At 51.0% G+C, this 17656-nt stretch overlaps 1 protein-coding gene across 2 annotated transcripts in view; it reads left to right on the top strand.

Moving 5' to 3' along the window:
- The window catches only part of adcy5 (adenylate cyclase 5), a 21999-nt gene continuing 4343 nt past the window's right edge, over window positions 1-17656 (top strand). The window contains exons 1-13 of one of the 2 annotated variants that reach the window (XM_078090982.1): window positions 1-1546; window positions 11299-11448; window positions 11959-12080; window positions 13159-13270; window positions 13401-13528; window positions 14133-14291; window positions 14364-14505; window positions 15252-15389; window positions 15616-15638; window positions 16224-16383; window positions 16839-16936; window positions 17213-17300; window positions 17490-17606. In XM_078090982.1, the coding sequence (XP_077947108.1) occupies window positions 617-1546; window positions 11299-11448; window positions 11959-12080; window positions 13159-13270; window positions 13401-13528; window positions 14133-14291; window positions 14364-14505; window positions 15252-15389; window positions 15616-15638; window positions 16224-16383; window positions 16839-16936; window positions 17213-17300; window positions 17490-17606 (2367 nt within the window). In that variant the 5' untranslated portion in view covers window positions 1-616. The remainder of the gene's footprint in view (window positions 1547-11298; window positions 11449-11958; window positions 12081-13158; window positions 13271-13400; window positions 13529-14132; window positions 14292-14363; window positions 14506-15251; window positions 15390-15615; window positions 15639-16223; window positions 16384-16838; window positions 16937-17212; window positions 17301-17489; window positions 17607-17656) is intronic. The other variant, XM_078090983.1, reaches the window with a different exon arrangement.

Raw genomic sequence — 17656 nt, forward strand, 5'->3', positions numbered from 1 at the left:
GCGGAGACAGCGCCATGCCCCGGGGAGGAGGAGCGGCGGAGTCTCCTGGAGCGGGCTGTGTGTGTGGGGGGGGGGGGGGGGAGGGGGAGGAGGGGGGGTCGTGATGATGCGCTTTTCGGCCAAACGTGAGGCTCCCGCCGCGCTGCTCGCTCCGCGCCGCTGCATCGAGCCCTGAGGGACACCTGGATTCTCCTTCCACCTTCTACCCCCCCTCGTTTGCCTCCGGATCTAATTGAATGGGGGCGGCCGCGCGCGGCCCTCCGGGGGGCGCGTGATGCTTTCGCTGCTTAATTGGGCCCGATGATGTAGAGCCGAGTCCACCTGGATCCGATGGTCCCTCCTGCTGTGGCGAAGCCGGCTCCCCCGCGGCTTCTGCGCATGTTTATCCCCAAAGCCCCCCTCCACCCTCCTCCACCTCCCCCCTCCCCCTCCCCTCCCTCCCCCCTTGGGTCTCGCTGTGGATAATCTCACCCATGCTTTATTGATTCGTACCTGAATGGTCAGTGCGGGGACTCATGGGAAGCCCGACTCATGACAGCTCCCGCGGGACTCGATAGTTTCCGGGATCGTCCAGTGGAACTAAAGTTCGGCGCGTTGCCTCCCGGCGCCCCCCGACATGTCCAGACCAAACAGCGTCAGCCCACCCGGAGCCGGTGCGCCCGGGCCGAGGGGAGGGACCGAGCACAGATCGGCTTGGGCAGAGTCTGAGTCCGTGGCCAACGGGCGCCCGCACTCCAGCACCCCGCGAGAGAAGCTCCCGCGGACCAGCGGCCGGTGGCGGGAGGAGGACGCCCAGGAGCACCGGCGGCCCGGCAGAACCACCGCGACGACCGTCAGCCGGGTCAGCTTCAGGTCCCGGTCGGCTTGGCAGGACCATGGCGAGGAGAGCCGAGGCCAGACCCGCGCGCGCCCGGAGCGGCCAGACGGCGAGGTGCGACCCAAGTCCGTGGAGCTAGGCCTGGAGGAGCGGGGGGCCGGCGAGGGGGGGGAGGTCATGCCCGAGGTGAGCTTCTCTCTGGCGGCGTGCTGCTCCGGCGTCACGCGCATTTTCAGATCCAAGAAATTCCAGTCGGAGAAGTTGGAGCGGCTCTACCAGCGCTACTTCTTCCGCCTGAACCAGAGCAGCCTGACGATGCTCACGGCCGTGCTGGTCCTGGTCTTCGGCGTCATGCTGGGCTTCCACTGCTCCGGCGCCGGGCCGGCGGGGCCGAGCGTCGCGTACGTGGCCGTGTTCTCCGCGGCCGTCGTCCTCACGCTCGTCCTCATGGTGGTGTGCAACCGCAACGGGTTCCACCAGGACCACATGTGGGTCGCGTGCTACGCGGTGATCCTGCTGGTGCTGCTGGTGCAGGTGGTCGGGGTGCTGCTGGTGCGGCCCAGGAGCGCGTCCGAGGGCATCTGGTGGACCGTGTTCTTCATCCACGTCATCTACACGCTGCTGCCCGTGAGGATGCGCGCCGCGGTCATCACCGGCGTTATTCTGTCCGCCATCCACGTGTCCGTCTCCTGGGTGCTGAACGGCGTGGACAGCTTTCTGTGGAAGCAGGTACGTGGGGGGGGGGGGGGGTCGGGGGGGGGGGCTCTTCTAAAGCGCAAAGACGCACAGGAGCGCCGCCGCTTGTGCGCAGCGTGACCTGCGCTCTGGAAGCGGCTCTTCTGCGGCGCTCAGCGGGCGCCTCGAGCCAGGTCACTACGAGAAGGTTCCAAACACACCTGACCACGTTCTTGTGGAGCCATTAGGAGCCTCGTCGGCCCCCGCAGTGATACAAGACAGATAAGAAACAAATATCCCATTGGGGACGTTTTATTTTATTTAGCCTGCCGCCACTTAAACAAAGTGAAACTTAATTAAATAGTTTAAGGGACAAATTGTGCTGCTGGTCTGTATAGACAGAGACTTTGCTTTGGGCTGTAGGTGCTGGTCGCTATGGCAACTTTATCAGCTGGCTCGTTGCTCCTCAGGGAGGCAGAAAACTTGTGCATAAGATCATCAGGGAGGCTTTGACTTTCTTATAATAGTCTGTAACCTGGGGGCAATTTAGAAAAGAACAAACAGATGCTCTGATGTTCTCCTTCATCAGCAGGGTTGATCCTCCAGTCAAAGGGTCACGTGTTAAAGCTGCATTCTGTGTAGTGACCAGCAGGGGGCGACTCCTCTGCTCCCATAGACGTCTATGAGGAAATGACTCTACTTCTCTGTAGTGACCAGCAGGGGGCGACTCCTCTGCTCCCATAGACGTCTATGAGGAAATGACTCTACTTCTCTGTAGTGACCAGCAGGGGGCGACTCCTCTGCTCCCATAGACGTCTATGAGGAAATGACTCTACTTCTCTGTAGTGACCAGCAGGGGGCGACTCCTCTGCTCCCATAGACGTCTATGAGGAAATGACTCCACTTCTCTCTGGATTTATTCCCTCAGTAAACATTGTAAACACGAGTTTATGGTCTCAGTCTCTAGTTTCAGGTCTTCTTCAGTACATCACGATGTTCATCCAGTGAACGTTGGTCCATTTGTCTCGTGACACGTCTGGTTACATAAATGTATTGATTTATTTGTGCACATTCTCAGCCTTATAATCCATCAGGAAGCTTCTGTTTGGGTTTCGCTGCACATTTCAGCTCCCGTTTAGTAAAGACGGATATTTATTGTTGCTCGCTGTTGCGTCACGGTTGGTTTAACATATAAATCTTAACTCTTTTCATTAGAATAAGATGTTTATCTGACATTGGTGGCTTTATGTGTGTCTTCATGTTAGTTCTGCAGCAGATCCTGACGCCTTCATGTTGACCATGAACAACAGGAATGACTTGTGTGATTGGGGGTCACATATCTGAGCTCTAAGCTCTTTTAAAGAGGCTTTCGTCGTTGGCTGGAAAGACTTCAGCCTGTTTGTTTTGCTTGTAATGAAGTGACAGTCGACGCGTCGTAATGAGCTGCTCATAAAGTCTTTACAGCGCACATTCCTGCCGAGCTGCTGGTCCGTGATGAATGTGCTCATTCCAGGTGCTCGCGTTGGCATCGCCTGAAGGCCCAGCCGGTCTCCCACAACATCGTTGTGCTTTCCATCGGTTCTGCTCATCAGACCTCTCTCAGCCTTCTACCTTCACCTTCCTTCAGCGCGTCAGCTCTCGTAGCCACATGGCTTTTGAATTGTGATGTCGTGCGTTTGAGGAGGCAGAGTTCTCCTCCTCTTCACTTCTCTGAGGCCTCGGATGCATCGGGCAGAGGACTCGCCGTCTCTTCCTCTGACACCGACATTCACAAATAACTCTTCGTCCTTTCTGCTGCTGACGTTCATTAACGAAGGAATTTCGACTCATGCTGAGGTCGTTTGGGGTCGGGGGGGGGGTTATAATTACAGCATACACCACTAATAAGGAAATATTTATCTGTGCTTCTGCTTCTTGCTCACTACGCCGTTTGTTTCAGGCGTTTTACGTGCTATGGGTTTATATAGAAAATGAATATTGAGTGTGATAAGGAGCTGCTGCTCTCCGTTGGTCATCACTTACCTTCACCTCGTGACCCCGCGGCACGAGGACTCATTGCATCAACAACATCAGCGTTTTGATCAACAGAAGGAGCTAGTCACGTTAGCACTACGGCTAACGGCTTAATTGAATACCTCTGGCATTGATGCGTCATCGTTGCAATGTAGAGATGTAACAGTAGGCTGCAGAAGTGAAAATACTGCAGAGTATCAATGATGCACCTTCAGTGGGTTCTGAAAGCCTGCGTGGATATCACCTTTCAGACGCCGCTGAGTCGGACTCGCTTCTTCAAATCTGGCCCTCAAGCAGCACCTGGGTGGAGGAGCAAGTCCCGGCCTCATCGCACGGGACAGCCCCGCAAGACGTGACCAGTTTATAATAAGAGAATCTCAAGAGGACATCTGAAAGCCAACAATGTCTCGCAATAAATAATGAACCCAGGAAGTAAACCGCTCCGGCCCATGTGGATTTATTATTGGAGCACATTCAGGAGACGATGAGTTTGTCTCAACAGGAACCAGGACTAGGAGTCGAGCCGCACATGGATGACACTGTCCTCCCACCGGACTCCAACTGAGAAGGAAAAGGGCCGAGGAACCGTGGAACCCAACAGTTCATTTCCTCGTGTTTATGGCCACAGCTGTTCACTTCCTGGGAGTCAAACACGTCTTATAATAGATAAATAACTAAATGTAAGTACATCAGGTTGAAGAAGACCTGGAACTAGAGACTGAGACCATAAACTCATGTTCACAATGTTTACTGAGGGAATAAATCAAGAGAGAAGTAGAGTCATTTCCTCATAGACGTCTATGGGAGCAGAGGAGTCGCCCCCTGCTGGTCACTACAGAGAAGTAGAGTCATTTCCTCATAGACGTCTATGGGAGCAGAGGAGTCGCCCCCTGCTGGTCACTACAGAGAAGTAGAGTCATTTCCTCATAGACGTCTATGGGAGCAGAGGAGTCGCCCCCTGCTGGTCACTACAGAGAAGTAGAGTCATTTCCTCATAGACGTCTATGGGAGCAGAGGAGTCGCCCCCTGCTGGTCACTACAGAGAATGCAGCTTTAACTTTAATGTCACACGGACACAAAGCGTTGTGTCAATGTTGGTCCAGCTGGTAAAGCTGCGTTTCTGCCCCCCCTGACTCTAACGTGTTAACGTGTAATACTTCACAGTCATCGTTCTCTACGACAGAAAGAAACCCAAGAGGCTCCGTGACGACATCGTTGCTCAGACACTTTAATCGCCATCTTCCGATTGGCCCCGTAGTTTGTTTTTTTCCTTGTTGCTTGGCAACCGTGACGCTAAATGTTTCTGAGAACCGTTAAAACGGGACAGGGACGGTGGTTCCTGGTGGGTTGTACCTTCCCTGTGCAAACGGCCCTCGTGTCCGAGTGTGAATGAAGAGTATAATTATTATTTTACAATTTCCCTTCGTAGTGGTTGAGACTTCAGTTCCAGACCTGTAATGTTTAGAAAGAGCAGTGGTTTAAAAATGGCTTTGACATGTTTTGATGCAACCCGGCATGAGATGAGGACATAGATTGTGTGTGTGTGTGTGTGTGTGTGTGTGTGTTGTTCCACATGCACTTGTATTGTCTTGTTGTCCATTGTCTTACTGTCCAATGTCACACACCAACCGCCAAGTCAAATTCCTTGTATGTCTGACGTATTATGGCAATAAATGTCCCCGATTAGGCGAGTCCACCTTTCTGCCCACTGCATGTGGATGTTTTCCTCTCTTCTTTTGGGAATCAGAGCTCAGCTTTAAAGCTCATGAACACAACGCGTGTCTCACGTGTAAAAGCACGATATCCAGGGAGACGGTTACTTCCTGTTTCCACCTCCCACCCGGCCATATGCCGCCCAACACAGCCGGAGCCGAGGGTCGGGACTCTTCCACACTCCCGTCACGCTGACTTATGGCACCAACACCGTGTGGCTAACAGGAAGCAGACGAGAACCCACCAAAGCTGTTACAGCGTGAAGCAGGATGGATTGTTCTGGGGGCAAAACACAAGCATGAAATCCCCTCAGTTTCTTGTTCAGGAACCAACGTCCTTGTGACCAAACAGTCCAACATCCTTCTCCTCTCTTCACTGCTTGGTAACAACGCGTCATCAATGTAAATATCCTTATCGTTCCCTTTAAGATGCGCCTTTATTTTGAAATCCCAACAGCACATTTGTGTTTCTTCCTACGGATGCTGATGCTGTTCAGCCGTCGCCATCTTGTTTTTGTTCTACCTGTGAAGAGACGTAGAGGCGCTGAATACGTTTCTGATGACCTGTCAATCACTGTGTAGCCCCGCCCTAAAGCCTCCATCCCCTGCTTCATGGTCTCTTTGACTCTAAATGGACCATGATTCACTAAAGAAGACGGCTTGTGTTAACATTTTATCCCAAATCAAGCCGAGCAGCTTCATCAGTAAGCGCAGAAACCTGCTGGAGGAACAATGGCGCCGCCGGCGGCACATTCTACCGTTTTAATGGCGGCATCAGAAAGAAGCATGAACGGCGTCACAGCGCCTTTCTGTGAACCCACTCCATCGCCTCGGTTCTGATTGGACCTCGTGCTCTTTGTGGAGGTGGAAGAGTCCACTGAGCGCATCGTGTGATTGTGGAAAGCAAACCGTTACCGTCGGTAACGGACCGATCCAGGGTCCTGTCTTCAGGCTGGGGGGGGAGACTCACCGGTGAAACCATGGAGGGAGAGAACTGTTTACACATGTTGGTGTGAAGTAAACACACACAAACAAACGTACATCATGTGAGTCTTAAGAAAAGGAACAAATGAAGTTCCTCCTCTCTGAGGACACCAGACGCCGTGTGTATAAGTACATGTCAGTGTGTAAATATACGTAGGAATGTCATGCGGCACAAACTCATGTAGATGTCGTTATTCTGAGAGGTGATGGACGACAGAAGAAGCATTTTAAAGCGTCTTTGCTCGTCTCTCTGCAGACAGAAGTAACAAAACATGGATTCAGACTTACAACAAATAATCACCGTTATTTCTGCTTCTCCTCTGTCCCTTTACTGTGATTCAATTACAGGAAAATAGTTTATTCAGGGTTCATAAACCAGTTGACGTGAGGCTTTCTGAATACAACTAGGTGATAACATGAGAGCACAAATACAACAACATGAAGTATAATGATTTAAAAATATGTGCGAAACAGAAAGAAGAAAATGAGTTTTGTTTGTAATTGAGAAGCTGCGTTATGAGAAATGATTATCACATGTTCTCCTGTCGTGGCAATAGATGTTTTAAAGAGTTTACATGGTTTTCCACTAATATATTTTTATATAATATATTTATCTTTAGTTAAACAAAAGGACCAAACAAGGGAGAGAAAAGTCTCCTCTGTATTTTTAGGCCGGAGCAATAAACCGAGGTTATCGAGGCGCCGTGTTTGTGCTGAGGACGGATGTGTCCCTCGTGTATTCGGGGGGAGGGTGGGGGGGCGGGTAGAGGACGCCCGGAGTCGTCCCCGCCCGGCCTTATATGGAGGGAGTCTGAGGCTGCTGCAGCAGCAGGTCAGAGGTCAGCTCATGACTCGATGTAAACCAAAGTGTACTCAGTGAGTTCCAGAGGAGCCGAGGCGGCGTGACCGCGGGTGGAGCTCGTTTTGGGAGCTGCTTGTAGATCTGAGGCGGCGGGTGGAGCTCTGGGTGGAGCTCTGGGTGGAGCTCTGGGTGGAGCTCTCGTGGGCTCATATTTGCTCTCATCACAGCGCTGGTGGGAATCTGGATGTTCTTGATGTTCTTCACTGTTACAGTGGTCCAGTGTTGAGGAGATAAAGGCGTGGACGAGCTTCTCTGTGTCCGACAGGGTGGAAGTGGGCGGAGTTTGGAGATGTCTTTGAGGTGATTGACGGGTTTTGCGTGGTAGATGGTGGAGGAAGAGGAGGGTCAAAGTGAGTAGTGACTGGAGGAGATGGTCAGGAGGACGACTGAACCCGCCGTGGACAACGGAGGGCTTCGGTTCAGCTTCTGACTAGCAGGAGAAAGTTGTCGCTCATCTCAGGAAGAGCGGCGGCGCCACGTCACACGTCAGGTCTTCACCTTTTTGTCACCACGTCTTTATTTACACGCCGTCGCTGGAGAGCACAATGTTTCTCCTAACGGGGCGAGTAAATATACAGGGGAAGAGTTCGGCTCACGGGTGGTACGGGGGTCTCCTCTCTCTGGATGGCTCTTCTCACATATGTGGTTTCCCTTCTGCTCAGCCAGATGCTCTGTGAGCGAGTCGGAGGAGAAACGATGGCTGAGATGAAGTAGGAGGCTTCTCACTGAGGTTTGACAGTGTCAGCGGGTTTGAGGCTCGGGATGTGATCTAAGATGTGTTACGGACTAACAGCTGGAATCACTGGACTCCCGGTCGCCATCCCATAATGACCTCCGGCCCCATTAGCCGCGCTGTGCTAAGCTAGGTTAGCCACCTGCTGGTACAGGTGTAATACTCACAGTGATGAATGTCGATGTCCTGATGGCTACGAACATCGCTTTTCCTTTTTGTAAAATATCGTTGCACATTTTTACAGCAAATGAATCTTTTCAGAAGATGTTAAAGTAATTTCTTCTAGTTTTGGGCACCTGGATGTTTCAGTGTGGGTTTGTTTGCTGTCAGAAGCCGGAGTCGGCGCTGACATCAAAGGTGGAGAGTCACAGTCGATCTCCTCCATTTGAAGCGCAGGATGAGAAATGAAACGGGTTTGGGTTTGTTTGTTGGCGGGCTTGTCTTTCTTCTTCAAAGGCGAGACCGGCGCGCTGACCTTTCCACCTCCCAGGAGGTCAGCGTCCGCTTGAAAGCACGTTCGTGGCAGAGATGCTGTCGGTCAAAGCTCAGCGACGGGCTTCTTTAGATCACGTCTTGTTCCGTGGCTAATCGAAGTTAGCATGCTAACCAGCTAGCCCTGTGCTGGTCTGTAGTACCACTCGTAGCCTGTGTGCAGATTAACTTTGTATGTTCACAACCAGAGGATTCCACCTGTTTAATATCTAATGTTAAAGATGTGATATCAGTAAAAGACCTCCGATGACCCCAACAGGCCACAGCCGCTGTGCTGGAAGTTTTAAATTAGTTTTAATTCTTAATACTAACGCAGCAAAACTCTGAGGACTGCAAGAAAATCTCCCTGTTGCTCAAACTGAGAAAAATCAAATGTTCTTTACAGAAACGGAAAAGTGACGCGTGCACGTCAGGAATAAAGTCTGCTTGTGCGAAGCTGTTGACGGCGTTCATGTAAAAATCCCGTCGAATGAAACACGCAGACCATCACGTGACGACGGCTCCACGTTCAGCTCGTCCTCCCGTGTGACTCCACGCCACCGAGTCCCAGTGGAAAGCTTCCAGCCTCCATTAGGTACCTTTGGTTTAATGCGCATGCAGAGTGCACTCGGCCTCCCCCGAACACGGCAGCGGGACAATAGCGGTCTTATGGGGTCGTCATGGCGACGGAACAGAAGCTTTCCTTCGGGGTTGTTTGCATTAACCGAGCAGCTGACTCTTTTTGAGGTGAAATCCACGAAAACAAGAACAGGCCGCCGGCTGCGGCGCGACAGACTTACTCGCGCTCACATGACCTGTAGCTCCCTCACAATGCGCCCGCTGTGAGCTCCTAATCAATGCAGATGATCTAATCAGAGGTGAAAGTCGCTTCCGACCGGAGGGACTCAGCTGACAGACTTTCCGCTGGAAATAAAGCGCAGGCTTCTTCCCCTGCGAGACTTTGTGAGGTTTCATTTCAAAAGGAAACAATCCGGCCTTTTATGTTCTGCTCGATGAGTCGTGCACGGATTGCTCAGCTAAGCGTCTCCATGGTGACCGACGAGAAGCTGCAGGGAGGAAGTGCTTCCAGTGGGATTCAGGGCAAAATGCCCTTTTTAGGAGGTGCACTTCCTGTCAGCTGACTGCCACAGGAATGTTTCCCACAATGCTGAGGGAAACACAAGCGTAAACAACAACAACATTTTGTGATTCTTTGATTCATTTACAGGAATCATGTCTGAAGGCGTGTTTGGAATGCGTTGGTGCGTGTTAAAGGTGTGTTGGAGGCGTGTTGGAGGCGTGTTGGAGGCGTGTTGGAGGCGTGTTGAAGGCGTGTTAAAGGCCTGTCGAAAGGCCGTTGGAGGCGTGTTAGGAGCGCGTTAAAGGTGTGTTGGAGGCGTGTTAGAGGCGGGTTGGCGCGTGTTGAAGGCGTGTTGATGGTGTGTTGGAGGCATGTTGAAGGCGTGTTAAAGGCCTGTCGAAAGGCCGTTGGAGGCGTGTTAGGAGCGCGTTAAAGGCGGGTTGGAGGCGGGTTGGCGCGTGTTGAAGGCGGGTTGGAGGCGTGTTGAAGGTGTGTTGGAGGCGTGTTGAAGCGTGTTGGGGGGGTGTAAAGGGGGGAACAGGAAGGTGAAGCACAGGCTGCTGGGTAAATATTGACACCGACGATCTGCTCAGTTGTTTTTATGGCCTCTGCTGGCAATTATTAATCAGTCACTAAAGTAACGTTAACTGTTAATCTTACACATGGGATTCCTTTTTTTAAAAGGTCTGCAGTGAGGTTGGATTTATTAACACTATTAATACTCGCATACCGGTTGAACGAGGCCTGTACCGGTGGGGAGGGTTCCTTTAGATGACGAGCACGCTTGTCAATCATGCTCCTTTTATTCTGGAGTTTCATTCACATTTCATTACACATTCTATTGTGTCTTCATTTCCATCCATTGATGCGTGTTGTCGTCGTCTCGCCTGTCATTAATAAATGCTTGAAGTTGCATCTGATTCCTTTAAAAGCTCCTCTGTGAATTTAACTGTTGATGGATTGATGGATTGATTGATGGATTGATTGATTGATTGATTATTGATACATAATGAGGCCTTCTGTCTCTGCCTGCAGGTGTTTACTCATTAAACACTAGACACTAGAAACCAGGACAAAGAGTCTCTGTTTGTGTGTCTGTCTGTAACTTAAAGATCAATTTAGCTGAGGAGGAAAGTTTGGACCTTTTCTGAAGCCGCGTTGCGTCTATAAAGAGAACAAACCCAGAGGAAACAAGGAATCCGTAGTACAGGTAGACAACGCAAAGACACCTGTTGAGCTTTTATATGTGAGGAAAAGCCCGGCAGTGGAAGAAGAAGCCGGGGATCTTTGCATCGACCTGTTAGGAGGCTTCATCTGATCCTATCTTGTAAATGTCACACTGGGACCAGTTCAGAGTTCCCCAGCAGGCAGCAGACGTTCTATGGATTCATCTCGCAGCGTTCCTCAGGACGTCTGGATCTGCTCCACCTCTCACAGGTCGCTTGTTCTCGCAGCGTCTGAACGTTGAACATAGAACGTCATGTATGTATGATGCTCCTCACGCTACATCTGTAGCTGTAGGAACGTCTCGCTCCTCCTTTCTTCATCTCCCTCGCCGGTGGCTCCTCCCCTCCCCCCAGTGTGTTTTCATGGTGACCCGCTGAGGTTCCTTTGGCCCCTCGATGGAGACGTGCTGCGTTTTAGTCCGGTTTGTTCCGGCGACAGAGAACGTGACCCGGCCGGCTCAGTCGGCCCATTAGACGGGAGGAATGCCGGAAGCTCGCCGCACGGACGCCACGTCTGTTGCCGCTCCGCTGAGGCGCACACATCAGAGCGAGGAACACAAAGGGAACACCTAGAAGCGTCCGCTCGGCTGCCCTGCTGTCGCAGCGCGAGGTTTCCCGGGCCGCCTGAGGGCCCCTCACAAACACCTGCAGACCTTCTCTGGACGTCTGCTTCCTCAACTTATCACATGGTGTTTATTCACAGAGCTTATCTCCATCTCCACAGATCGTGTCCAACGTGCTGATCTTCTCCTGCACCAACATCGTGGGGGTGTGCACCCACTACCCCGCCGAGGGCTCCCAGAGGGAGGCCTTCCAGGAGACCAGGGAGTGCATCCAGGCCCGCCTGCACTCCCAGAGGGAGAACCAGCAGCAGGTCAGATGCTCGTGGAGTCCTTCGAAGGGTCTTCAGGGTTCCCCCAGAACCCCTTATGGAGGATCTGCTAAGAGCTGGCAGACACACACACAGGGTTCTCTTTTCATGTGAAACTGAGAAGCATTAATTACTCCAAGGTTCTCGCCTAGAAGCCCCCTAAGGAACCTGCTTAGGAAATCCTGTGTTTCCTGTGTTTTAATACATTTTATCAGACAGAGTGCAGGTGCATTATTATACTTACAATTTATTACAATTACTATTAATATATCAACTATTAACTGTGACAAAGCACATTGTATCTTCTAGTGTTTCCTCCTCTGCAGAAGTTAGAGGCAACATCTCGATATAGACGATGTAATGAAACAGAACGACACGGCAGCCACACGCTTAGAGGACCGATAATGCAATGACACACACACACACACACACACACACACACACACACAGACACACACAGGCTCCGCCTCTTTGCTTACCTTGCACTCGTTAACGTCCCACACTCTCCTGCAGGAGCGTCTTCTGCTCTCAGTGCTTCCCCGCCACGTTGCCATGGAGATGAAGGCCGACATTAACGCCAAGCAGGAGGACATGATGTTTCACAAGATCTACATCCAGAAGCACGACAACGTCAGGTACACACACACGGGGGGAAGAGGGTGATGAACGTGATGAATAGGTGTAATATTATATATATATATATATATATATATATATTTAATATTCAATGATCATCCTGATCTGGATCATATTCAGAAACTGGGATTAAATTTAAACCCGACTTCATGTGTTTCAACACAAATAGCTGAACTAAACGTGGAGCCAAATGAATTCGCTTTGTGTGTAAAAAGGACAAAGAGCCACTTAGTGAAGAATGACGTGTGCACGAGGACCTGCATGCACATTAATACCGACCGCACGCGCACGATAGATTATGAAAGAAGAACAAACATGTTCTGTGGGAGGCGTGCACATCAAGCACCTCACGCAAACACACACAATACACACACACACACACACACACACAATACACACAATACACACACACACACACACACACACAATACACACACAAACACACACACAAACACACACAAACACACACACAAACACACACAGGGCTCAACAAAGGCCTTGTGAAACGTTGCTGTAGCACGACTGTAAAATGCGGCGTGCTGTAATCGGGGTAAATCCAGGCTGCTGCAGCCCACCCACGGAGCCCCGGGGGGGGTGCAGGCGTCGCCACGACAACGACAGGCCGCATGCTATTTTTCTCACCTGTCTCCTCCACACAGGATCATCATTATGAGGTCGTAGTGTCGTTCAGGATCATGCAACTATTATTATTCATAATAGTACTACTGTTAGTACTACCTGGTACTTAGTACTACTAGTATTACTGCAGGAGAGCAAATGAACGTGTGATTCTTCTACAGAGCAGAGATGTCACCTCTCATTCCAGCATCATGTGTGTGTGTGTGTGTGTGTGTGTGTGAGAGTGTGTGTGTGTGTGTGTGTGTGTGTGTGTGTGTGTGAAGAAGAAACCCGGACCCTCAACACATAATAAGAGGTCTTCTTCATCACTGCTACCTCACTGAGGTCTTTGAGGGTCCCAATCTGAGTTAGCTTAGCATAGCCGGCTGCTCTGCATCTTTTCTCATAAATAGCTCATCTCACCTTTATTCCATCTTTCTGCCCCCCCGAACCCCCCAGCATCTTATTTGCAGACATCAAGGGTTTCACCAGCCTGGCGTCTCAGTGCACGGCTCAGGAGCTCGTGATGACTCTCAACGAACTCTTCGCCCGCTTCGACAAGCTGGCAGCTGTGAGAACGCACACACACACACACGCACACACACACGCACACACACGCACACACACACGCAGGTGTGCGATGGGAGCTGCGTGCTGCTTGGCGTTTCCTCCGGACCTCCTGACTCCTTGTCGTCCACCAGGAGAACCACTGCCTGCGCATCAAGATCCTGGGCGACTGCTACTACTGCGTCTCGGGGCTGCCGGAGGCGCGGGCCGACCACGCCCACTGCTGCGTGGAGATGGGCATGGACATGATAGAGGCCATCTCGTAAGTCCCTATTCACAATGCGGGAATGTTCTGGTGGGTCGGAAGGCCCGGGGGTCACAAACGGTCCCCTCTCAGGGAGAAGCACTTTATCACCACAATCCGAACTGACCAGATCTTCCCTTTCACAATAAAAGCCCTGCATGCAGACAGCAGCTGCCTGCGAAGTAAACTGCATGTTGTTGTTACACTCATGAACACGTCATTTAGTGCAAGTTGCGCTTTAAGAAAAGAAAGAAAAGAGTGAAGTGGTGAAGGAAAAACCGCTGATCTCTAATCGCTCACTGGGATCATTTATCATCTGTGGGAATTATAATAAATAACGTCACTTTTTAGAGGAATACGTTCACACCCAAATACCACTGTTCTCTCATTTGGAGCCTTAGCCAGAGCTCCTTGTTTTAACCTGTCAATCAGCGTGTTCACAGGAAAAACTTCATCCATCTGCAAAGCGTTATCCTGCACACGGGGTCGCGGGGGTCTGGATTCTGTCCCAGCCAGCTCCAGGCGACAGACGGGGTTCCCCCTGGACACACAACCATTCACACGCGACACCACCGGGCCGCCCCAGGAAGAACTTTAGTAAAGTTTGATCAAATTGTTGCAGGCTGGTCCGTGAGGTCACCGGGGTCAACGTGAACATGCGGGTGGGCATCCACAGCGGCCGGGTGCACTGCGGCGTGCTGGGACTCAGGAAGTGGCAGTTCGACGTCTGGTCCAACGACGTCACCCTGGCCAATCAGATGGAGGCGGGGGGGCAGGCCGGGTAAGTCGCCGCAGTCGGCCGCTCGCTGACCTCAGCGGGTCGCGGCGCGTCAGCGTGTCTCTGTCCTTCCAGGCGCATCCACATCACCAAGGCCACCCTGGACTACCTGAACGGGGACTACGACGTGGAGGACGGGGCGGGGGGCGAGCGGAACGCCTACCTGCTGAAGCACAGCATCGAGACCTTCCTCATCGTGGGCTGCAGCCAGAAGCGGGTACGAGAGGCCGGAAATATTAAAATACATATTGAATATAAAAGCTGAAGGAAACACGTCTTAAACTGTGCGTCAAGTGCTCGTTTTCATTAGTTGAAATCTTTAAACCGGAAAACAATTTAATTCTTCACCTTCAATGATCATGAAAAGGGTTTTTCTGTCGTGCTTTAAACAAAGAATTAAAAAGCTTTTTATTTGTCTAAAACTAAAATATGCTTCATATGATATGAATATTTTACGATCTGACCTGCAGAGACTTTGGGTGTTTGAGGCGACACGTCTGGGGGGGTTGAACCCACAGAGCGTCTCCTGATGGGACACACGCGTGGCTCTGGTCCCATGTGGACGCTGGTCATGTGACACGTGTCGGATCATCTGTCATCATGTGACCGTACACGTGGGACCGATGTCAACAGAAACAAGCACATTATTTAAAAAGGAACAGAGATAAATGAGCTAGAAATAATAATGGGACAAAAGACGAAATCCACTGTAACCATGTGTCACATGTTTTGTCAATAGGATTAAAACTGTAAGACCTGCAAAGAAAAGAAAACCCGTTTAGGTCCCGAGGAAATTGATATTATTCCACCAGCTTTATTTTGAAAGTGCGCCGCCTCGAGGAGAAGCCTGAGCTCCGGCTCCTAAAACGTAGAGGATGTGAGTTCCGAATGAATGGTTGAAACGGAGGACGAGATCGTATGAAACAAACGTTAACGTAGCGGCTCGACGTGAATCCTTTCCAGAAGGAGGAGAAGGCCTTGATCGCCAAGATGAACCGGCAGAGGACCAACTCTGTGAGCCACACCAGCGGCCACTGGACCGACCGGCCCTTCTACAACCACCTGGGGGGCCACCAGGTCTCCAAGGAGATGAAGAGGATGGTGAGCAGCATCAGGGGGGCACGTCTTTAATTTAGCACCAACTTAATTAAGATTTATTGAACTTGATCTTCTTGTTACAAAATGTACCAAAACACTGGTGCAGTCGGGGGGGTCAAAGGTCACAGGACCTCTCATGTGATTTTGGGCTACAAAAGAAAATTGAATTGAATTGAGAACAAGAAGTTTAAATCTACATCTCATGAACATCCGTCTCTTTTCCTCTCAGGGATTTGAAGACCCCAAAGACAAGTGAGTAACCGACACCGAGCTGAACAAAGGCCTCGTGCACCTGAAGGTCCTCGTGCACCTGAAGGTCCTCGGGCACCTGAAGGTCAAATATTTAATACCAAAATGATGAAGTGCATTCGATCTGATGAACCCTCTGACAGCTTTAGAATACGGAAGTTGGATAAAATGTAATAATAACAAATAAAACTTGTTTTCTAAACGTTTGGCACCACGAAACGTTTGAAGATACCTAAATATATTTAAAAGTAAATAGTAAGAAAAATGATTACAAAACGATTATTATGAATGTTGATGATCGTTGATGATGAATTCTTGGTGGAGACCAAAAACGGAGCTAGAAGAAAGAAAATACTGAAGTTCAACGTAGATCAAGTTCTCACTTCATCACAGAAATGAAGATTATCAAATATATCCGGGATCCTAAAGTCCACCAGCAAAGGGATCTTATCTTCTCAACGATTAGTGAAAAACAGCTGACTTCCTGTTTGTACCGGTTCACCGCTGCACAACACGTGCGTCTTATTGACATTTGTTCCTGGTACATGAAAGGAAATGATGTCACAGGTCTCCTGTCGTGTCATTCAGGAACTTCATTTTCAGAAACGCTCAGGAGAACCTGAACCCGGAGGACGAGGTGGACGAGTTCCTGGGCCGCGCCATCGACGCACGAAGCATCGACCGCCTGCGCTCCGAACACGTCAAGAAGTTCCTGCTCACCTTCAGGGAGCCCGACCTGGAGAAGAAGGTGAGGACGCACGCACACACACACACACACACACACACACACACACACACTGCAAGAACAGCAGCACATCAGGACGGGCTGGAGAAGAGAGGGCGGAGCTCACTTCCCTGGAACGAGCGTTAGGAAGTGAGGAAGATCTCAGCCTTCAGTCCACGGACTCTTCTTCACTGGGTGGAAGCAGTTCTGTGAAGCGGCTTCAAGAATACGTCCACTAACCCACAAGAAGAGCCGAAGGTCTCCCAGCATGCTGTTCATTGACTCATGGACAGGAAGTGACCGTATCTGAGGAGAACATAGAGACCTGTCAATCACTCTAAATGGACCATCAGTCACTAGACGAACATCACGCTGCACTGAAGAAGACTTGAAACTGGAGACTGAGACCATGGACTCATGTTTACAATGTTCACTGAGGGAATAAATCCAGATGTTGAAGATGTTTCCTCCTCCTGCAGTACTCCAAACAGGTGGACTCCAGGTTCGGGGCCTACGTGGCGTGCGCCTCCCTCGTCTTTCTCTTCATCTGCTGCATCCAGGTCGTCATCGTTCCAGCGTGAGTCATAACCAGCGTAACGCGACGTGGATGAATATGTATGTACACACATCCATACGAGTCGTGACCAGCATCACTGCTCCTCGCAAACACCTTTCATTAACGCCGTCATGTGACATGAAGGCCGCAGTGAGTCTCTCCACCTGTAGCTGATGCACCTGTAAACACTAACGCAGACTCAGTGTACGAGTGAAACTCACCTGAGGAGGTGATTAAACATCAGTGTAGCTTCGACGGCAGACGTTGTTCTATCGTCTGTCTTCTCTGCGTCTGCAGCTCCGGTCTGATGGCGGGCTTCTTCGCCGGGGGCCTGGTCGTCCTGGCGGCCGTCATGCTGGTGTCCACCGTGTACTGCTGCTTCGGGGTCAGTTCCCCCCCGATGCTCCTCTTCTTCTGTGGAACACGTAACCTGACCTTTAACCCTTCCGGCGGCCATGCAGTCGTGGCTTCCTGTGCAGCGATGAGATGATTGTCGATGCCTCTCTGCACAAAGCGCCGCCGCGCCGCCTCTGACGTGGTCGTTTGCTCATACTTGAATGACCTTTGACCCCAGGTGTTCCCCGCGGGCCTGCAGACGCTCTCTAAGAGGATCGTACGCTCCAGACTGAACAGCACGCTGGTGGGCGTCTTCACCATCATCGTCGTCTTTCTCTCCGCCTTCATCAACATCGTGAGTGAGCCCCCCCCCACACACCTACCCCCCCGGCTCGCATCCCGACA

The sequence above is a fragment of the Gasterosteus aculeatus genome, chromosome 16, assembly GCF_964276395.1.
Source record: "Gasterosteus aculeatus chromosome 16, fGasAcu3.hap1.1, whole genome shotgun sequence".
Lineage (NCBI taxonomy): Eukaryota > Metazoa > Chordata > Actinopteri > Perciformes > Gasterosteidae > Gasterosteus > Gasterosteus aculeatus.